We start from the raw sequence: 23977 nt of genomic DNA, 5'->3' as shown, positions 1-23977 counted from the left end.
CTCCACCGACATTTGCGTTGTACCAGGGGCAGAATAAAATTATCGTTGAGGCCCGTTAAAATGCTAATCTAGGATTGCTAGAGTAGGCAGAGATTGCGATCGGTATCCGCTATTCCTTGAGTGTACGTCTCAAGTATCGCACCACAGGTCATCGAACGACAGATAACAATAAACGAAAACTATGGTTGAAGTTAAACTTTTTTTTTTAAGAAAGATGTAAATACGTTAATGACAAAGGTTTTTATAGTTAATTTATTTAAACTACATTTAATTCACTGATCAAAAATAAGCGTGATATTTAAAATTAATTTTACTCTGTATTTAATAAACTTTAAAAAACATCGTTGGCCCAGTTTATACAGAAAGATGATTCGAGTAAAAAAGGATTGAAAATACACGACCAGTCCAGTTATATTTTTCCACGAGCCAGTGTTTCTTTGATCAAATACTGTCGAAGCGTACGCTTGGGAAAAACTCCAGATTTGCAATGGAAAAAAATTGAATAACAGATCGGGTATTGTTTATTTTTCGTTTACTGGTTCATCTCCGAGTTTACTTTGAATTGAAATATCGGTATGAAAATAAAATATTACTTTAACTATGTAATTTTTAATTGTAATATAAAAATAACTTTTATTTATGTACGCGTAAAGTAAATAAACTCTTATTAATTAACTCGTGATATAGAGCAAACATTATTACATATCTTTATAATGTAGTCTTTCATATGTTTAAGGCCACTAGTAAATCTATACTAATGTAATAAAGCGTAAACACACACTTCTTTGTTGCCTAAGATGTCAGCAATTACAGCATATTTTTGAATAACTCTGTTTTTAATAAAAAAAAACTCTACACTTACGTCACGCTTTAGGCTATATATTTTACGCCATTAAACATACAGTTTAAAAAATATTTTAGATAAAAACCCTAATGTGGGAAAGAGACCATAAGTTGCTGCCAACATCAAGGAAGCAAGACTGTCAAGGTTGTTGATTTTGACATTCGCTATTGATAATTTGACAAATGTAAACAATAGATTAAAATTTTCATAACTTCATGCGGATGAAGCCGCATGGGAACTGCTAGTAATATAATAATCGCGATAAATATATAACTAAATCCAATAATTAGCACTTTCATACACTTAACTCATGTCTTTGCTATCCATGTATAATCGTTTTATTTTAAAAAACGTCCGCATGTTATTATAGGATTAAAAAAGAATGGGATAAAAATGAAGTTGGGCGGAGCCGTGCCGTCCACGATCACACCCAACTGATTACCAAAATACATTAGTCATAATGACCTTTTAAATGGAATCTTATTCTCGGAATATTTTTTTTACCAGTTAATAGCTGAGTAATTTTTAAGAATCGAATATTTATAGCCCTTTCGATGTAACACGAAGTTACAAAACATCAAAGTGTATACAGACTTTAGTAACGAAGCGAACTAAAACGTACAAGCGTATAAACATTGAGTTGTGACATTTGTAAGGGAATTACTTTCTCTATCATGTTTTTCCTCGTGGGAAATTCCTGGTTTATTACGTTACATACAAATATTATTTATTAGGTCGTGCGTATATTGTTTTGCGTTGCTTTTTGTGTTATTCTTTGTATTTATGGAATTTATTCAGGTATACAGTTCAATGGTTTATTTCCATTAGGCGGATATTAACGAATGCGTGACATGATATATTCCTTGATAAATTTGCATTTGAGCGGAGTTGTGTCGAAGGGTTCTCTGTACGTTGCACTCTCGAAAACGTTGAACTCCCTCCTTATTAATAACTCTCATGGGCCTGATGTTTGTTTTAGCTCGGGGCACGTTAGGTAATGCTGAAGTTGATTCATGAATGGGAGAGTGGCTCGTGCCTGCTCCGCGACCGCTCGCTTAAATTTAGCAAATATAATTTTCTCGGAAATACATCATCTTAGAAGCTTATTACGTAGTCGCTAAAGATGTGTTATAGAAATTTAAAGCTTTGATGTTTGAAAACCTTTAATGACACTTCCATTTTCAATAACAGAGTTTCAATATTAATTCCACATAAATTTTTAACTTGGGTTTTTTAAAATATTTGGTTCAAAAAATAAACGTTTAAAAATCGAAGCTGAAACTGTCTTTGAAAACTATTCACCTTAACGTTAAGCTACAAGTTTGTACGTTGCAGTTATCTACATCTATTATACTTTTAAAACGCGAACCGATATCGATCGCTCGTTATAAATCACTTTAAATAACGAGCCTTAAATTATTCAATGGTTGCGGTATTTCATATTTACAGCGTCGCACTAAATATTGTTATCTCACTATGATATCTGGTGGCATCGGGCTACCACCATGTTGCCTCCGGCAGCTTTATCGCTTCAAATGAATGGACGCGATACAGAATAAGCGGCCAATTACCGGCCGGCCTAGACCGCGGGATCCGCGTCTAAATAATTGTGCTCACGCGCAGATAGTGATAAATTTTCCATTAGATCAACAGCGCCTGCGTGGCAGGGGTTCGCCGGCCAATTGCAACAACTAACGGTTAGATTTACGTGACAATTATTTATTGAATGTTTCTGTACGGTTACTTGTAACATAGAAAACTATAAAATGTAGGTACATAGATTCAATCTGTAAGGAGGAGAGATTTAAGAGAGTTAAATAAATATAAAAAGTAGCATCCACATTCCCCTAATCTTAGAAGTCAAGAAAGCAACCCTTAATCTCGTCTCACTCAAGTCAAGAACTACTACTCACTTGTTAATTATAATGCAGGAATGTCCCTTAAGCGTATTCAGTTTTTTCTCTGGTAAAAAGTAAACTACATACTACAGAAAATAAAAAATACTTGGGCAAAGTTATCAAAACGATTTGATCCAACAATAGATATCCATTAACCTGTTTCGTCGCAGTGAGAATTGCAAGTCTTAAAGTAAACGTTCGGCATTGTTCAGCGATACGGAAAAACGTTTCGCAGGCGGCGGCGGCGCCCCTGGCCGGTCGTATTTCACCCCGGTTCAATATTATTTCGACAGAGGCACAAAGAGGAGAAAGAGGGCCGGTGCCGACGCCGCGGGCGCTCGCCTATCGCGCACCGCTCCACAATATTGTCCTCTACTCTGCTGCCTCGGGTTACACAGTAAATATTTTTCGGCGGTTGCCTGATTGAAAAATTTTATCACATTCCATCCCTCCCACCAGGACGCATCGAACGATAATGGATCGCTTTAGCTTTTTGACATATCTGATACGGGTCGAGAAAACATTTTCAATTTTGGTTTGTTTACATTATTCGAATATAGCGGAAGGAAAAAAAATTCTCTATTAGCTGTCATGTGCTTATAACACACTTTGACTAAAATCTGTAATTTTTTATGAAGTAAATTAAGTTTAAAATCTAGTGTGTATTGTATGGATTGTGTATACCATCGACAGAAAATACTATCTAAGTGATACCAATTTGTTCCATTCCTTCACGCCTTTTTGCCCTTCCAATATCCTCGTAGAGCTCATTATCACTAACCATCAGGCGGGATGGAGGTCAAGCGTCGTTTAGTCAATACTATGTATAAGAAATCTTTTGAATTAATCGTAATGGACTTCATTATTTCCCCCGCAGTCTTACCTAAAGATATAAATGGGCCCATTACCAGCATCTCTTCGATCTGGGCTTAATGAATGACAAATAAGATCCATTTCACAGCGATCAATAAGACATTAGCGCTGCTTTATCTCATTTGAATTCCCAATGCTGACTGACTTCATTTTAGTGTACGAAATTTTAGTATACGTAATTTAGGTTCGTATAATTCAGACGTATTCCCCACTCGATGTCACAGTGGAGCTAATAAAACTTTATCGTCCGTATATAATGATGTTGACATTCAAAACTAAGCTTGTATTACAATAAAAATGCAGTAAGAAGTCTCATATCGAGTTGAAGACACTCGTAAAAATAAAGTGAACGTAGAAATTGTACTCTACTGACGGTGGCTCATTACGAGAAAATTGCCGTGTCGTGTATTGACGATACGGGAGCTAAGTGTGGGACTTGGAACAGAGTGAAATATAAACTCAAGAAATTAAATGAGATTTTTCTAAAATAACATTCAATATATCAGTTTATTAAAATAACTAAAAGTCCTTTTATACACAAAGAAAACACGTCTCTACTAAGTTAATATATATTCACTGATCAATCTTACTTGAAATTGTATTTCATGTTGTTTTATAATTATAAATAAAGATATTTTACTGGTTAATGTTTATATACTATTTTGTTCGAAAGTATTATTTAGAACGATATCAAATAAATAGCAGGGTTCACACTACACTACCCGTATCCCACATTATAAATCCCCTATCTGATCAAGCCCTCTTCACATTTTGTCTCATATCAATTTTTGCATGGCTCATGAAATTTAGTACGAAGCGTAACGGACTTGTTATATTTTATCACTGAAGCACGCACAGTTTCGATTTCAGCATTAAAACGAACCATTTGATGAACCCGCAATTTATTACCTAAAATAATTTCCCAAATGAAAACGCCCTTCTGATATTTTTGACGGTTATTATAACAACGGGTGTGCGGTTAGCACAGACGGTTTGTTTTCAATTAATTGGTAATTGATTCTTGTAATGTATCTATATTATACGGAGTCACGAACGAATATGGTTCACCCTCGTATCGGACCAAAATTCAATTTCGAAAATTTCATTTAACACATTAAAATTACCGAAAATGGAATGAACATTCTTTAATGAAAAAAAAAAAACATTTTAAATATTTTACAAGTAATTGCGTAACAGTTTTATTTGCATGACTATAGTTTACATAAGAAATTTGATGACATGACTATCTTAATTGGTTAGTTAGAAAATTATTGTGTGTGTTTGTTTAAAAATTGGTTGTCGTCGAGGTCTTCAAATAAACTCCATTCTATTGTAAGGTTTTCCAAAGTCTGCACACTCCATTGGGTCCCGCTGAATGATATTAGGCCATTGGTCACCTTCTAAGCATCGGTTGAATTGCGAAGATTAGAGATCTTTTTCACTAAGCAACTAGTAATTCTGGTTATTCTAACATCAGACCATGACACATATTATTACTAGTATATCGCTCATAGAATCATTAGTCGTACACTGCCAGAGACGCACTGTTAGTTGCGCTAGTGAAAAAAGGGTCTTTCAGCTCGGTCGTTGAATATTTACAAAGGTAACGACTGTAACGCCCTCTAATACTCAATAATATTTAATGGAATTTGACTATTACAAGACATAAAACTGGTATTAATAAGAAAAGGGTAATCGTAGAATCAAAATTATTATAAATGGTTTTAGAAGTATAATATTTAAATCTTTGTAAATGTAATATTTAAAATATTTTGAATTCTGATGATATCGTAACTAAAATTCAAGATAATCGTTATAAGATTTAATAGATCGTAATACGTTAGGTATTCATATTTAACGTTCCCTTCGAATCGTCAACCCTTAAGAATGAAAACAGATTAATATATCTCAGAGCGTTTGGATGTTATTGGTGTCTCTAATTACGTTTATGGGTCGGATGGAGTTATGGTAATGTTCGTCTGTGCCGGCTCTGTAGATGTCACTGATACTTACGACTCGGAATTTAGGGTCTGTAGGGCGAGCCATTCGTTAGTCACGCCCGATGACGTGTACCTTGGACAAGACCAAAACTGTTATTAGAATAATTTCCAACGTTTTTCTCAGGTACTTGTCAGTGTGGTTGTTTTTACTACAAGTAGGTATGTAGTTAGTGTAGTATGTAAAAGTAACTTTTTGTTTATGCACCGAAAAAAAATCAGACTGTTAATTTAACTTTGTCTTTTTTAAATTGTGTAGCGACTTTTAAGCTTTTAAATGTTCAATTGAGATTCATTTCAATGATGTGATGTGCTTGCTTTTTTAAGTTGTTTTTTTTTTGTTTAAATTCCCTTAAGTAATGTGTAAATCGCAATTGTGCCGTTGCTCTTTTAACGTATTTTATTTTTAACCTGTGCGCCGTGCTTGCTACGGTCGTAAATAAAACAACAAAAAGACATTCCCTGGTATCGTACCTATGTGTCTTCCCTTAACTGCACATTGCGGCAAAATGCATGAATTTCCGGACAGAAACAAAGGCACTCGACACGCGAGGCACGCGGTACCGCGAACTCCTGAAGGGTAAAAAGAAAAGGCGTTTCGTGGTAAAAAAGTAAGTTAGGGCGAAGCTTTGTTTGTGTTCTCTACGGGCCGAGTGTTTAGATAAGTGCAGCGGAGAGCGTGCAGCGCGTTTGTTATCTTTCGAGTATGGAACTTAGACAAATGGATCCATCCTGTGTGGTCCGCCCTTTGGATGACATGCACGGAAAATGGAACTGTATGGTAAAAACACGCGACCAATATTGGATACAAAATTGTTATCAAATATTAGCTTGTTTGTTGGAGTTTAAATGTTCATCCACTATAAGTTTATCGTTATGCGTTGATACGTTTACTTCTTGATTTGTTTCCTTTTAGTGAATGCTCAAAGTTTAAGTAATGTTATCATTATTGCCTTTGCCATGTTTTCAATAGTATTATTTTATTTATCTACAATAATTCCGTACCTAATTTTGAAAAGGAATAAATAGCAAGATTTATAATTGAATATATATTCACGCGAGTCCGAATGGAATTGTTATGCTTGAAACCAACAGGAATTTGTATTGGTTATCATTAAAACATGATTTGCAACGTTTCGTAAAGATGTCTCATTCAAGATTACTAAATACGGAGATGAATAAGTAACACATGTATTTTATTCTAACCTTTTTTTTTTGCTAAATTTTAATATCATAAAATTAAAAACTGTAATCTAAAATTTGATTTATTAAAGCTACAAATTCTAGCGGATTAAATAGTCACTTACATAGGATATTAACTTCCTCCGTGATGTATTGTGCTTCCCCATGTAACCCAGTACCCCGGAATTAGATTAATTCATGGGATCGTTTCGTGACCGCTTTTTTACGACGCAGCTTTTAGGACTGTTTGTTTACACGACGCGGAGTAAGACTGCGTATGGACTTCTGATACATAAATATTCAAATTAGGAACGAAATAAATCCAAGCGAGGATGTCGACATTACATATTACCGCGGTCATGCCAACCGCCTATTCATTACAGTTATTTATAGGAGGCGGTGTCAAAGCGAGGTTTGTATTTATTCGGTCGGCAGGGCTGTTTGTTTATTTTTGAAACGGGTTAAGCTAAAATACCCCGTGCCGATAAGCGTCCGGTGCTGATCTACCATGTGCCAGGACCACCGAAATATCCCGCGCGTTGATTCCTGTGATAGATACTGACGTGACACCGCCACACATTGAGTATGCGTCGCCTGTCATACACAAATATTACATCCTATATTTAGAACTTCATTATTTTCTAAGAATGCGTTCAATGACCTTAGATACTTAAGGATGAGATTTTTCATTCTGATATCAGTAATAGTAGGCTAGTTAGGAGGACCTAGTCTTCATTTGTTTTATAAATGGATACTAGGTGCTCGAAGCTTGTAGTTAGGAACACCCAACAAATTGACTAGAAATGGCATTTTATATGAAATTAAAGCAAATGACACGTCTATTTCTTCTTTATTCTTTGTTATTGTATTTCATTGACCTTTTGACATATAAATGAAAGTAATTTATTATCCGTACTCTTATGTTAAAACTGTTCATTTTTAACAGTAAATTATCGATAATGTAAAAGCTGAATTGTAAAGCTGACTTATCCGAGAATAAAACGACATAAATTACGATTATTTCTTTAAAAAAGGTTGTTTGAATACATAAATAATAATGTAAAGAGAAGTTTAAAAATTGATTTGTCCGGAGAGGCCTGCAACATCATACATATTTATCTATTGCGGGACTTAGTTGAATATTCGACACGAAAATCTTAAACAATGTTCGAACGGAAGACGATTACAAAAGCTGGCATCAGTAGCGCATAGAGACGAACCCAATCAATATTGGATGGAGACAATAGGCATCTCTTATTCAAAACGGAAACTATTACAGTATCGTCATTGTATTCACGAGGCCTCACCTCCACGAGTGAATTATTCAAACGAAAGTGGTTTGTTTACTACCATAAGAAGATAAGCAAGGGTTTGGTTGGTTTTGTTAGCGTGTGTGTATGTGCGTGTGTGCTGTACACAAACACACAACTAGCTGATAGCTTCGGAACGCAGTACGCTGTCGATCGATGTCAACTTGAAAGATTTATGTCCAACTTTGTGACAGCGGGGTAGTTGTATACAATCCTGGATTATCCTTTGCCTTAAACACAACGTCACGCTTTTATGATTATTTTGAAGGCAATCCGAGCGAGTTTGTTTACATCATACTTTTTTTTTAAACAAAAAAACAACATTGTCCTTAAAACCTAGTAGGCAAAGAACAATCATTTGTTAAATTTTCTTGAAATTAAAGTTTTTATTTAATATACCTTTTGGCTATGAAAAACAAAGTACAAATTGTTTCTGTTGTTACGTAAAAATTAATTACTTAACATTTTATACGCTTGTAGAAAATATCCTTTATGCAACAGTTTGTATTTTCCATGATAAAAATTTCTGCATAAAATATAGTTCAACGTCCCGTTACAGATCACAAGCCTTTATTCACAATAGAAATATTCGAAATGTAGGGCGGCTGAGCTCCAGAATGGACATAATACACGCTTCCGAATATCTTTCCCGATGCGCAGGTTTCCTTCCCGTTCACTCAACGCCGAGTAGCTAATAAATCTGTACTAAAAATTCCAAACCGAAAATAGAAACACACGTGTATTTCGTAGCGTCGAAACTTACAAAAAGCATGTGAGGCAGTATATAGCAAACTTCTAACTACAGCTAAAGTTAGAAAACGATTCATAGCAATCAAAACGTTATTAGATGATTATTTTACCTCTTAATTAAACCACTTATTGCTTTCTCAATATTACCAATTTGTAACATAGCAATATATAAATAATATTACAGCTGTAAACCAAGTTTATTAAAGTTTTATGAGACATTAATGAACTATATATTTCAAAGTTTAGTATACAATTCTTGTAGTGGGCGACACTAACAAAGACCAGATGTCTCGACGTAATCGTGAAGCTCGATGGAGGCAATTATGAACGATTGAAGCGGCAAGATTCAGCTAAATGAAATGATTGTGTCGATATTGTGCATTAATGTTGAAAGAAGATAATTGAATTTCCTGTGGCGACCAGTGCGTGGTTTGTAGTGAGCGGTGTCGGTACATCTCTGCCCCTTTTATCGTGCGCATAAGAGCTCGGCACGGCGCTGCCTTGATGGGGCGTTTCCTCTAATTATTCGGCCTATTAATAAAAAGATGGGCTCTGCTTCAGAACAATCGATAACTGTGTTAAGCCGTTGAAAAGCATTAGGGAGAAAACTTAACTTATTAAATGTAAGCGGTGTGAGAGAGATAGCAATACTTCGTTTAACTGAGAGAAGAATGCTTGTAGTGGCGATATTTTTAAGAATCTAAATAGAATCAAGTGTTTTAGTCAAGTAGCGAGGGGATAAGAGGTTTTGTCTGTTCGTTATCCACTGATATTTTTTTAAAAAACTCTTTAAGCTCGTCGTTAAAGTTTATATATAAAATTTAATTTATTTTTAAAGAAAACCAATAAATATGATGTACAAAGTTACTCTTTATGACATCAGATAAATTGACTTAGGTACAGTATCACGTAAAATAACTTCAAAAACATGTTGTTAATTTAACTTAATTTTGTCTCAAAGAGATACTATCTCTCTTTTCCACATAAACACAATCTTAAAATTTAATTAAAAACCCAAAGCATCTACAGTCAAGAAAACTATTTAGCCAATGGTCTTTAAGACTAGTCTGGTCCATTGAAAGCTTGCTGTCAATATTGCGCAAAACTAGAAGCGTCTAACTATCTTCAATTACTACCTAATCACTACTGTTCTGTCTGAATCGAACAACGGACTAGTTTAGCGGCTTGACTAGACAAGCTTTATCATTCCAGTGCGTGGGTAATGATTGCAAAGCCTGTATTTGCTACTCCATTATACACGTGATTTAATGGAAGGCATTGCTCGTATTTCCATTAGCGTTTGATAATGTTTTTCAACATCAATGAACAGCTTTTCGATATTGCGTAAAGGTAAATAAGGTCTGTGTTTTTTTATAGTTTGATAAGATAGCAAATTAATTCATCTTTGATAATTTCATTTAAATTCGCTTTTGATCTAATTTTGTACTTTATAAGACTGACATTAGAGTAAAATTATGGTTATTCAAACAAATTATTTATCCGGACATAATAGATGAATATAATAAAAGAAATAGATGGAGTTACACTTATCTAGTTACTTATTCTTTGTTCAAATATAATTTATTAACGTTTATAATTTAGTTAAAATAACAACTTACATTAAAGAAATAATGTAAATGGGTACAAAGTAAACTTTATATGTGCTTCAATATTTTATTTATTCCAATCCTCCTTTTGAATAAGGTATTCATTCGCCAATTCCTTTTAGTCTACTCGATTTTTTGGATTACCATATTTAAGGCAGAACAACATTCGATTTCTTATTTTGGATCGAAGTTGCGGCTCGTCCCTTTGTTGCTTCAAACAGATTTAGCTTGAAATTATGTATACAGATTTGACCGTGGAGTCCTCAGTTGAAGGCAGAACAAGTATTGCGGGATTTAAGACCCTCGCGGTTGGATTTCTGAATAGCACCACAGTATAAAATATTGCACAAAATTAATTACTTAAAAATATAACTTTAAAGTATCATGTAGAATGACTTCTAAGAATCAGGTGCCGATACTGTCCTGGACATTAAAAAACTCATCCATCGTTTTTTAAACTAAAATTTAAAAAGTTAAGGAGAAATTTAAGAAATATGCTAATTATATTAAATAAATTAATATAAACAATAAGCAGGTTGTATTTCAAGAAATATTTCTACAAAGGCAAAAGATATTTCAAAATTTTGAAAGTTAAAATATACGATGTAAAAGATTTCGTGAATCTGGTTTGCTTTTCAACTTTTGAGAGTCCGTTTTATTATTCACAAACTTGAACGCTACGGATAGCTGACTATGAAAGTACCTCCGAAGGTTTTTTGAATAACAACTTTTATTTACTCAATAACTATTCCGAGTTTAGAGTAAAACAATGATTTACAATTTAAAGGGAAATTTACCTTACGATGTTATTCTTATCTCTGTATTTCCAAGTGGTATACAATGACTGTATTTGATACAAGTGTATACATGTACCTTTATTTTCTGTGTCTAACCAAAGAGTTAACTGTCAGCTTGTATTTGTTTACACCAAATAAATGTATTAATGATAGGACAGGTAAGGGCATGCACTTTACAGCACTTCCTTATTTGTTGGTGCGGCGAAGCGCGCCGAACACTTAGGGGCGCCAAACGATGCTATCTGCCGCCCATTGTTGCGTGCACTTAACCGTCGCTATATGCAGTTGACTTGCTGTGCCTTGTTAGCACGTTGTAAAGGAAATTACATTCTTTATAAAACAGCTCGTAGCGGCGAGGAGTCTATTTTTTAGTTTCCGTTATCGATCACTGCACTAGCGTGTCCAATTGCTATCATTAACTAAGCTGAATTGTGAATGTTTGTCTACCCTTTCAGTATGATGTAAGCAATTATGTACTTGTATATTTTATTTATGGTTGATAAACTGATGTGTTTTTAGATTATCTACTTTAATATTTTAAAAACTTTTAGAACTAACTTTTTTGTAATCCATCTCCTATGTTGTTTGCTACAAAAGTATTCTTTTATATTTGCGCTTTGTAATGTAATACGAAAGGTAAAAAGAGAAATAACAAAAGAACCGTTTGGTCTGAAATAAGGGAACAATGTGTTCTTTTGGCAATAATGCGGATATTTTGCATCAGTTTGTGTTGTATTAATATAAGGGATTTGCCCTCGGTATCTGTCCAAATTAAGCCGAGCGGCGATTGGGGTGTCGCAGATGGCAGTAACTGCCGAATGTGTGCCGCCGGCGATGTGGCACGGGCCAAGTATAAAAATATGATTTATGGCGGAATATAGCACCGCACATCCGCTCTATCCCTATCTAGTTCACCGCTATTACCACATAATCTGAACTGTATAGTGTATTGATACTCTTGTTTATTATTGTAACATTAATGCCAGTCATTCTCTTTTGTATTCGATACTAGAATGAATAAACATATTTTTTGTAACTTTTTAAAAACACGTTCTTGTGTTGTGTATTACTATACAATTGTATCTATTAGAGCTACAGTAATCAATGTAATCGCTTTAGAAGAAATCAATGTTCCTTCTAAAGGTTTTGAAGGACCATCTAAAATTAAATCACTTTTTGTGGTATAATTTATACATTACTATTTTATTACCACTAGTGAATACTTCAATTGTTTTTGGGTTCCAAAATAAGACGTATAATATACATAGATCAAGACAAGTTCGTGAACATGTTTTAATAACTACAATTTCGGCTCCAAGGGAACCCCAACAAGGTCTGCAAAATTAATTCTGAAAGTTTCTTTAATAATAATGTTGGATGGTCTTTGGAGGTTTGTGGGGTTTCTATGCCGTCTGTATTTACAATAGCGTCGCGGTATATGATGTTTTCTGGCTTCGGGCTCTTTATTATTGCCTAGAGGAGCGCTACGCTGTCGAGTACAGAGGGTGGACACAGTTGGGGTTGTGAAGGTAAACAAATACAACTGATTCACCTATTCGAACTGATAAACTGGCATCTATTTGCCACAATATTTTTAAACTATACAAGTACAACATGAATTTTTATCAATTTAATGTACATCTAAAAATAGTTCAGCAGTATCCTATGGTTTGTATGTTCAAAAGCGTGAGTTTTCATGTCGAGCTTTAAAAGTCTTCGGTTTTATCAAAAGCTTTGTAATTTAGTGCGTGAATGGCTTAACGATGACTGCTACAAGCTTTATCTTACCGCTGCCTAATGTTTTTTTGATTTCTATAATTTATGTCGTATCGTATAAATGTTCAAAGCAACGCAACAATATCTTTTGTTATCTAGAAATATAAACAGCTAGTGGAATGTGATAGAAAGCTAATAAAACATTGCAATCAAGATAAACAGTAAAAAAACAATAATAAATCAACTAAACGGTGTGATTACTTCGGTTTAAAAGCAAGCTTTTGTGTGTGAGAGTAGATAATATGTTTTTCTATAATAAAAAATCACTTACCTCGGGTCTACGAAGGGCTCAGCGTAGATATTTCTGACAGGCTGTCGCCGCGGCAGAGGCGGCGGAACAGGGCTGAAGCCCTCCATCATCTCGTCCCTTTCGCTGTACTTCAGCGATTTCATCGTCATCTTTTCAATAGTATCCAGTTTCTTAGTCCACTGCACGATTAGATATTGACCACGGCAGTCAACATCTCACTTATTTCGCGTCCCCTCTGTCACATCTTATTACACTACAAAATATCCATTGATACAGTTCTTAAATTAAACACCACTTAAAGTCTTAATTCACTTAATCGTTCGTGTTCGTCATATTCAATTCAGGATTGTAACTTTAATCGGAAACAGATTTATTTGTGAGCGCGTCGCGATGTGTGGAGGCGCGCGTCTCGATGTGACCTGCCCCGTTGAGTGATACCGACCGACTAGCACGCTGCACGCTAGCGACGTGCGACGTGCGACGAGCGAGCTTTGACTCGGTCCCGCACCAAGAGCGCGACCCTTCGTCTTTTGTAGTTTTTGCGCCCGCGCCGAGGTGCCACAAAAGCTCGCCGAGTTATTAGACGGGGAACAAAAAATACCAAAGCACACAAAATATGTAAGTAATAGACCTGACGCAACAGAATGAAAAAAGCTCGATCCGCTCGAATGTGTATAACGGCGTGATGCGGTTACATTTATGAATTTTGAAGAACGTATTGTGCGAAGTGTGAATAGAGAGGTTTTAAGGATTAAGAGTTTTAAAGAAAAGCGTTAAGCATACAGCTTCCGTTGAAATTAAAAAAAAACTTCAATTAAAGTCCGCTTCAAAAAAAAAAGTATAAATTAATCCTAAGCGGTGTAAACCGATTTTTCATAAATGGTTGTATTTTCTTTCAATAATCAATTACTAAATCATACCGTTGTTTGAAAATTCGATATGAAGAGAGCATGGGCAAAACTCACTATAACTCAGATTCATATGTTAAACATGCAAAATAACTTTGTCATACGCAGCATTACGTATTCATCCCGTGCTTTTGTTACAAACGAAAAAAAAAAACATTATTGTACCGAAATGGGACATTTGCTGACATTTGAATTCTGAGTCATAAAAACATATTCAGAAAACGTCAGTATTGTCGCTTGTTTTTTTGTGCTCCGCGAGTAGAGTAGGCTTAACGTAAATTGCATATCATAGTCCTTGGCTCCCCCAACCCGAGCTGTGCTGGGCGCCTGGTTGATCTCAGTCAGCGCTTTGCATGTCAAACAATTACACTCACATATATTGTCGACGACAAACCCGTGCACCCGTTACCCTTTTCACTGGAATGTGTACTTTTAAATCGCGTCACCCTAACACAACCTTTTATTTACGATCTAGAGAAATCCTTTTAAACTATGATTTAGTAAACTAACGTAAATAGTGAAAGTACAACTTTTATTAAACAAAACGTGATTTAAACAGATAAGGCAAAGAACTTATGTTAAAACATATCCTATGGGTTCGAATAATCTCACAAGGGTAAGGAACGAGAATATAAAAAAGAAGCTTAGAGTTTTCCATACGACTTCCAAGAATCTACGCAAATTTCTATACATATGTACGTTATTTACAAGCGAGTAAATACAGCCAATGTCGAAGTGTCTCCGAGTACCTGTATAAATTGATTTAAGCGTCTCTTGACAGATTTAAGTATGTTTCGACAAACATTAGGGAGTTTAAAGCCCAAACGAAGGGAAACTTTGCTCAAGGTCATAGAAAAGACGACATTCGCAAGGGATTATACAAAATTGTGAGTTTGAATTTCTTATTGACTCTAATGTTATATTGAATATGAACGAAACATTAATTTGACAAAAATCTGCACCTACGATAATTCTATTAATGAAACTTAGTAAATATTTTATTTTGCATTAACCACTATTATGTCAAAGGGAATTGGTATTTAACCCTTTCTTCCTATTTACACTAACTAATAAAATGTTAAAGTACTTATTCATAACGTCAATAAATAACAAGATAAGTCGTAAATTTACATCAAAGATAAAGGCATTTCAAATAACTATTGCAAAGACATAAAATGAATCATTGCTCCAGTTGGTAAAGGTAAGACTTTAATCACTATATTAAAATTGAATAGAACTCAAATATCTCAGCTAAGCGTCATGTTACGTCGTGTTAAGGATTATTTATTGCAGTATGGCAAAGATCAATAAGAGATTACAGCAATTGAGAATCGTAAGGGAAGTCGACTCGACGCAAAATGTGATACGACATGAATTTCAACTTATTAAGATTTATCTTCAATCCATTACATTAAATCCTGGTCCTGCTATTATTTAGAAGCAATAAAGAGTGAAATAACAACTTACAGATAGATTTTAGAGTGGAAATATAAGTCTATGTCTGCTACGATTGCTGCCTGGACATATATGGCAACTAGGAAGGGAACGGCATTGCAAACGAATGCTTTCCCATGGCATAGACATCTGGAGGTATTTCTATACGACCTGATAGGGGAGTTTTTCTTGCATTTCAACTTGTAGTGCTACCGTTATTCGCGTAATGTCGATGTAATAAAGAAATCCATAGAGTAATCTATTTAAAGATTATAAGTATAGTTATACAGGACAGTATGTTTACTATCATTATGCCCATTAAAAACTAGCTATGCCACTTTGTTTATCTCTACAACAATCCACTCAAGTCTGTCTGCAGTTTTTATTTATAGATATGCGACAAGATTTATATTTGTATTCTCGTTAAAGTGAAATAACATCAAAAATATATGTCCATTCGCCTCCTACGTTAGTTTTTTACAAGTCACACGAAATACGTCTTAAAATAGATTTGTTATTGGTTGTAAACAATTCCGACTCAGTTTACGTCGTTCAAACAACGCAAGCAATAACACTGTGGCAATTAACGCTGCATTGTTTAAATTATAAGATCTTTGTAGTTCACTCGAGAGGGCAGTTACTCTAATAAATACGTTTTACAAGTGTTCACGCTAACATTAACGGCCCGCTTCTTACTACGAACCAAATTAATCTCGGCTCTTGTCCCAAATAAATTTCGACACCCGTCAGCCAACTGCGTCACAAAAAATTACTCAGCTATTTTAATTAGCGTAAAGGTTCCCGTTTCTTGGATACAAAAAAATGCCAATGAATCTTCTCACATTTGACATCTGCGTTCTCGTTGACGATAAAATTTAAGGAATGTTTTTTAAATAATATTGCAAGTCTTTGTTACAGAAAATTAGTTAAAATCGAAATTTATAGGATGAAATTGATATGAAAATTAAGATTAGACATTAATTAAATGCCAGGAGTTTGAAAGAGCGTACGAACAAATGAATGTTGGAGAGAAGTTTGGATTAATTATCGGTATCTTGGCTTATGTTTGTTCGTTTATTCTCGCGTTAGCAGCCCTGGCGGTGGTGTGTGTGCGATGGGACTGTGTGTGTGCGTATGGAGCACGTTTCATAAGATAAAAGACGATATTGATTCCGTGACGAGGCGAGTGCGGCCCGCAGCCCGCCTGTGGGAAACCATTCCTGTCTGTCTTAATAGATGCCTCGAGGAGATGAGTGTTACAACACTCTTTGTTAAGACTGCACTTTGAAAAAGTTCGAGTTCAAATAAGTTATAGGCGTTTAATAAGTTTTCGTCTCGAAATTCTAACAGTTCCAATTATACGATATTTGCTTATTACAAATTATTGCAGGAATTTTAATGAACTTCATGTTTTCTTTTATTCTAAACCTTAAAAAGAAATAGATACTATCTTTCGTAAATAACTTATGGTGTTAATTGAAGTAAATTATTTTTTTAATGAAGACTACTTGTTATAGGCAACATAATAAAGTTAAGAGTAAATCATTATTGTTAATGTAAAAAATGATGAAGCTTTTAAGCTCGAACATAAAAAATAATTCGTCCCAATAACCACGTTTTAATTAAAATGTACATTACATGCAAATGGGTACAATTAAACTCGGTCGAGTGCCAGAAGCGGTGTGGAATTAAAGCGACATGACAATTTTTGTGTCGTCTGCATTAGTTAGTGAAATTTGCAACACGTACATTAAGTTTCCGGGAGTAATTAACGAGTTAAGGACACAACGGCGCTCACGGAGCACTTTATTCCTAGTTTAGAGTCAGGGAGGTTGCGGCAGGACTCGCCGCATTCCCGTCGCTCGCCGGGCAATTACACACGCCTCACGAACAACCGAGCCTTGACTAACATTTTATGCCTCATTTCGGACTATATGATTTGGCGCACACATAATTTAGTGTAATTGTCGTGGGATTGATGCTCGCAGCTCGCGTGCGAATCAAATCCACTCATCGACGCGGCCCATTGTTTCAGCATCCATCATTTGCTCTGTATGATGAGTGAATTCAGTTACAATTGCTTTGGATAATGTAATACAATACCTCATTGGTTTGCTGATTACAATTGCGCTCCATATTTGGTACGATATTGAGCTATTAACATTATTAATACCTTTCTCATTACTTTTTTGTATTTCATTGTTATGTTGCTTTTAACAATATACACAATGATCTTATACATGCACATGTATATGTTCGATGGATTATTTTTTCATAAATAAATTTTATCATAAAAAAAACGGATGTTAAACCAATCAAATCGTAACTAACAGAATATAAACTAAAAATTAAACCGTCACAAATACCAATGGCCACATTTTAGTTTTGAAATAACTCCATAAATAAAGTCAATAAATAATCTTGTGAGTGCACCGACAATTTGCCAATGAAGAAATATAAGATCAAACGTTTTCAGTTATATTACATCCGACGGGCGATGCTTTGCTCGTTTTTCGAAGCGCGCTATAAGCGATAGACTGGACTGCATCATTCAAAACAACTTCTTCGCGAAATAGGTTTAGAAGTGAGGAAAATAAAATTCTTATGCATGTTTTTTCTCCGTCCGTTGACACCTTATTTTTAACGGTTAATTTGTCATCGGGCCCTCCATCTGTCAACGCTTTTTTTTCTTTAAATACACCTAATCTCGTATTAGAAAAATCGAAAACATATTTGTATAGATTTTGTATTCTTTTTGGAAAATAGAGCCTTATTTATTTTTATTTAGTTTCTTCTATCAAAAATTTAAACTTTTTGTGAATAGATAGTACGGATTTTCAAAGGATTTCTTTTTTCACAGCTGTCAAGTATATTGCGAAGAGTCAAGTTGGAGGTCGGATTAAAATGATAGGTTACGTGGTAATTCCATTAACAAAAGCAGTAAAAGAAAATCAATGTGTGATAATAGTAGAGGTGAGTTCCGCGGTGTCATTAATGATTATTATGGTCATAGAATTGTTTCTAGAGCATAATGGCGGGAAGGTGGGGAAAGGGCGCGCCCGGAAATTGTCCTCTTGTCGGACCACCGCCGCATTAGCCGAAGACATTAAGCTACGCTGGCAATAACAATACGTGCGTGTCGTTTTATTTTTGTACTTCGTGTGACGAATAAAATTATCCATATATGTACGTAGAAATTTGTTTTGTTTTTTTAATTATTGATTATATTATAATGGCCAGTGAATACGAACCTTCTGTTTTTTTGCATTCATAATTATTAACAGACTGTTCGACTTCAGGAGAAGTCATATTCTGGTTGGTATTATAAAAGCGGTAAGATAAAGAGTTAAACATTGTCTTCCCTCTAATAAAAGTCCTTTCATACGGTGTATGATAAACTTATGTCAGGGACTTCTTTAGTATATTAAATGTTACCTTTCTGATGGTGAAAGAATTTTTAAAATCCGCCCAGTAGTTTTTGAGTTATTTCAATACATACAAAAATACAAATCTTTCCTCTTTATAATATTAGTATAGAAGACCAGTAGACATGAAAATTGTCAATATGGGATCTTTGATTTTTTAAACGTTTTATAGGAATAATTAATATTCATAAGCGTTAGAGAGTAATTATTACAAAAACATGTGAAATTTTAAATGTCAGATTACTCAGTAAAATTTGTTTTACCGAAAATTATCCTTACCTTTATTTGTTTTTAATTGTTATTACCTTAACTATTATGTAATTTGGCTCTAGCTCACGATTAGCTTTAAAATCGTTTTAACATAAGCGTGAGAAACACGTTTAAGTCATATGTAATATAACGTCTGTGACGATAATGGCTGACGAATTTTCCAGCAATTTAGACGGAGTATATAATTGCGAGAACAAGTCGAACATAATTGACGCCGGGTCCGAGGTCAAGATTGTTCGGATATCTTGCAAGCGCAAGCCGGCAATTTGCTATATCCGAGCTAAAAATAAATTAAGCTTAAAAAGCTTTTATTTCTGTAAATTGAAGACGTAGTTTTGCACTTGTTTTGTTAAGATTATGGATTTATAATCAAAGTTTTTTGAAGATCATGTCGTGTCTTAAATATTAATTAATTTAATTTAATAAAATAAACACATCCAGAAAGTTTTAGATTTTAGCAAAAGTTTATTTCTATTTAAAACAGAAAAAAGCGTTAAGTATAAATAACATTTACAATGAAATAAAATACTAAATAATAAACATATGACGATAGAAATTAAATTGGAAGTAGATTATTTTAAAAAGATAATGATATTAAAATACAATAAATAGACATAAGACTAAGCAACATTCGAAATCCTATATCCTGAAAATCTTCCAATTTTAATAAAACTGAGCTATTAACAAATGAAGAAAATTCTTTTGAACGGCAATATTCGAAAACATAACTAATTTCCGAGCCTTTGACACGTGAAATTGAATTTCTAAAAGCTCTGTCGTCACTGTGCTTGACACCATCATGTTAATATTTTTTAATTATAAAATTTAACGTAAGAAAAAAGGTTGTAATTCAAAAACCAAATAATTTATTGCTTTACTACGCTTTTCTGAGCGACTACGAGTAGTAATGTTTTTGTTCAATATTACAATATGATTTCATGCTACTGAATTGGAAATTAAACTTAATTCACAACAAATTCTGCTAAAATAAAAACAACCTTGCTATTAAAAATGATTATAAAATTAATGATTACATCAACGTTTTCTATAAATACCGAGAAATTGGGTTCAGGCAGTCCTTTAAACGTCACACATCACGCTAATACCGTGAATGGTATACACCACGGGGCCCGGCAGAGCGTGTTAGTCCGGAGGCACACAGAAAACAATAAATACCGGGACGATAAGAAAAAAACAAATTCGTCGGAAGCACGGACATATTATTGTGTATGGCAGGGATCACGCTAACCACTACCTGGTAAAAGTAAGGCTCTCGTCAGCCGGTCGTGTGGTATATTGGATGGTCGGTGGTAGTGATTGGTGGTATCGGTCAGTGACCGCGGGGCAGGCCGCAGCGGGCGGTGAGCGGCGAGCGTACCGAGCGCCGAGCGGGTTTCGCGAAGTGAGTGCTGCAGAGGGACGCGCGGCCGGCTTGCCCTCCGAGCACCGTTTGAAGCCCTCCTCGCGACGCCGCTGCGCGCGCAGCCTACGGCCAGATAATGCCGCCCTATCCTCGTTCGGCTCCGACCTATCGAGTTATCCACTACGGCCGGCTATCGCGCTTAACCCTGTCACTCTCCGCGCTAGACACATGAAAGCTCTTGTACTTCGAAAGAAGCTCTCTAAGCTGTATATGCCATTTGACGTGAAAAGCAATCGCTTTCTATCATACCAATCGAATGGGTTTACAGTTAGTGTAAAACCATTCGAATGTTATCTCATGTCATAGTACATTTCTTACAATGCAGACTTGAACTTAGCAAAAATATTATTTTAAGGTTTTTATTTTTCTTGAATAAATTTTATTCGACAAAAGACATCCCTAAGCAGATTATAATTGGAGCATGCGTGGTGCGAACGTTTGAGGGTGGCCGGTGGGGATGGTCTGGGCTGAGGGACGGGGGTGGCAGCAGGGGGCGCGTGTCACCCGCGGCGGAGCGGAGCGGGCGGTGCGGCGCTACGGCTCTACGCCGCCGTGATCTTGACATCGCGTATGCAAAGCCTATGGTGCTCTACTAATCTAGGCTGTAAAAATAAAACCGAGAGACTCTTTCAAAGAAATTGACCCATAAAACTGTCCCAGCATTAGGTAATTACTTTAATGCTATTCGAAATAAAATCCGTGCCTACGTAGAAGCAACAATGGGGGCAATAAGATAATAATAAGGACACGAACATAAAAATTGATTCATTTCGTTTTTATTTGTAATCATTCCACGTTTAGTAAGTAAATACTATAGAAAGGAACTACTAAAATAGTCCCTAAGATAAAATCGGAAATATAGATAAAAGTAAAATTACCCTTGAAGTAGGTACTTACATGATTATTAATACGTAACATAGAATACGCAAAGTTGGTATTTGTTGGACGACATGATAATAAAATTATTCTTATGATACAAAGCATTCTACCTAGGAAATAATTAACAATTAAGTATTGGCAACATACAAAATAAACTACATTCGCTACTATGACTAAAACAATTTCATAAATATAAACAAAAGACATTCATTTTAAAATAGAATGAATGGGAATTTCTGGATAAGAATACTAATCTTATTTCTCGAGTGAAGTACATTACATTGTAGAATTTGGCGTCTCGATTCTAGATAACTTACTGCATAGATGTGTCGGTTGATAAAAGACCAGATAAGATAAGCTATACACGTGATACTTGAAATTATTAATGAGGCTTTCAGTTGGCCGGTTTAAAGAGATCCCTCTGCAGCAAAGTGAGCATACGTATAACGCACGACGTGAGGATAAGAAATCCTTGGCGCGTGACTTTTGTTCACGCTCCATCGACTTTTAGGTATGTTGTATCAGGCAGGCGATCAACGAACATCGTAAACTCCTATAAACACGAATACCCTTGCCGTGTGATTCAGAGATTGTTGAAAAATTCTCATCGTAAACCGCAGACAGCTGAGGAATGATTAACTTTACACGCTATGTATGTTAAGTGAGTATTTAAAATGTTTCTTTTAATGAGGTAACTTGCAAAATAAAGAGCGTACTAACGACAAACATACTAGCGATACTTATATCGTTTGTTAAGTAAACAATAACATGTCTAGAAAAAATCTTCATGCATCTGAACTTGCTTTATACGTACCTTTTTCGCTTTCTTCATTACTTTATTTGTTTCGTCTAAAATACAAACGCATAAATACCAGATAAATAATATATATTGTTAAACAAATTATAATATTCATAATGTAGGTACATGTTCAAGTTATTACGATATTTGTGTCGTTACGTCAGTACTAAGGTTTTGCGGCGCACCGCTGGCAACGCCCTTGTGCTGCTCGAAGGGTTTTGTTTTCTTTATAAACAAGCGCGAAGGTGCTGCTAACGACCCCACGAACAAATACGAAATTCGATCTTCCATTACGCATACAAATGGTTCCCCTATCCCGACACGTTCCTACCGTGAAAGTATTGTCTATATTACAATCAGGCCTATCGTCTCGGCTTACTTCTACCGCCCGTTCAACTATTGTATAAATTTATTTTAATCTTTGTAACAACGTTTAAGTACTTGTTAATCAGTTGGTAGAATCCCTTGTAAATTGGTTTGACGTTTGTAAACCCTTATCCCATGATTGAATTGTTCTATGAATCGGTTATTTTTATTGATCATGATAGATGTAACTGATTTTTGTGTGATTAGAAATTTCCTTCTTATTGGTTAACTGCATTGGATCATGGGACTATACTGGGACATATCATTCTTGAATAATACTGGCTTGTGTTAAAAACAAATATTAAGTAAACTACATACATCTATGAATTGATAACTATTTTCTAAGATTTATAATTCAATTCATTGAAACAAAAAAGGGGAATGGATGTTTACTGGGACACTGACGTTACAAATTGAGCGCGAACGATATAAAAAAAGACGTTGGACAAAAAAGGTACAGGAGAAACGTAAATCGAAGTATTTCTATTGAGGGGCATGACGTCGCATAAACGGCGGGCACGAATCTTGTTTGTCACCGGCTTTGCCGCGACGTGCACCGTGCTCCGCGCCCGTGTGCCCCGAGTGCCCCGTGTGCTGTGCTCCGTGTACCCCGGCACAGTCCGGAGCGAACCGATCGCACGATACTGCCACTACTGATGGACTACGTTATATTGAATGTTCCTCGAAACATTACGTTTGGTCATTAATATAGATTTATCTAAATGTTTATCTTGAAATGCGCTATGTTTATTTATCCCTTTGAACTGTTTGGTATTTGAATCGCGTGGGATATCTTGATAGTTACCTGTAAATGTTTAATATGTTACGCAGATAATTAAGTTGAAAAATTTTCTAATTTAGAATTTGCATAAATATAAGACATTAAATGGAAAGATGTCTATGATTGTTCTATATATTATTGACATATATGTATTTGTAGTAACTAACAGAGTTATGTAATTAAAGAGGTAAAGAGAAAATATGATTAGGATTCACTGGACGCACATACATTTTGGACGTGGTCAGTTAGGTATGGGGGCGCATTTTAGTGAGTATAATTAAATGAAGCCAATCGAAGGCCCTCTGATTTCACTCCAGTAAGCGAACTGCAGAAGGGTTGACACTCTGTGAGAGTAATAACGTTAACTTTATGTTTTATAGACGTAGACATAAACCGAAAATGTTGCAA

General features: G+C 35.2%; 1 protein-coding gene across 4 annotated transcripts in view; it reads right to left on the bottom strand.

Annotated features, from left to right (window-relative positions):
- LOC106100425 (teneurin-3) overlaps positions 1–20717 on the bottom strand; it is a 51310-nt gene extending 30593 nt beyond the window's left edge. Inside the window, exons 1-3 of one of the 4 annotated variants that reach the window (XM_013279269.1) lie at positions 20700–20717; positions 13306–13636; positions 5629–5688 (exon numbers count right to left, since the gene is read on the bottom strand). In XM_013279269.1, the coding sequence (XP_013134723.1) occupies positions 5629–5688; positions 13306–13433 (188 nt within the window). In that variant the 5' untranslated portion in view covers positions 13434–13636; positions 20700–20717. The other 3 variants (XM_013279268.1, XM_013279267.1, XM_013279270.1) reach the window with 3 other exon arrangements.
- Between the last annotated feature and the right edge of the window lie 3260 nt (positions 20718–23977).

Source organism: Papilio polytes, unplaced genomic scaffold (assembly GCF_000836215.1).
Source record: "Papilio polytes unplaced genomic scaffold, Ppol_1.0 DF824047.1, whole genome shotgun sequence".
NCBI classification, from domain to species: domain Eukaryota; kingdom Metazoa; phylum Arthropoda; class Insecta; order Lepidoptera; family Papilionidae; genus Papilio; species Papilio polytes.
Note: the sequence above shows the minus strand (reverse complement) of the source record. Positions and strands in the feature narration are given on the sequence as shown.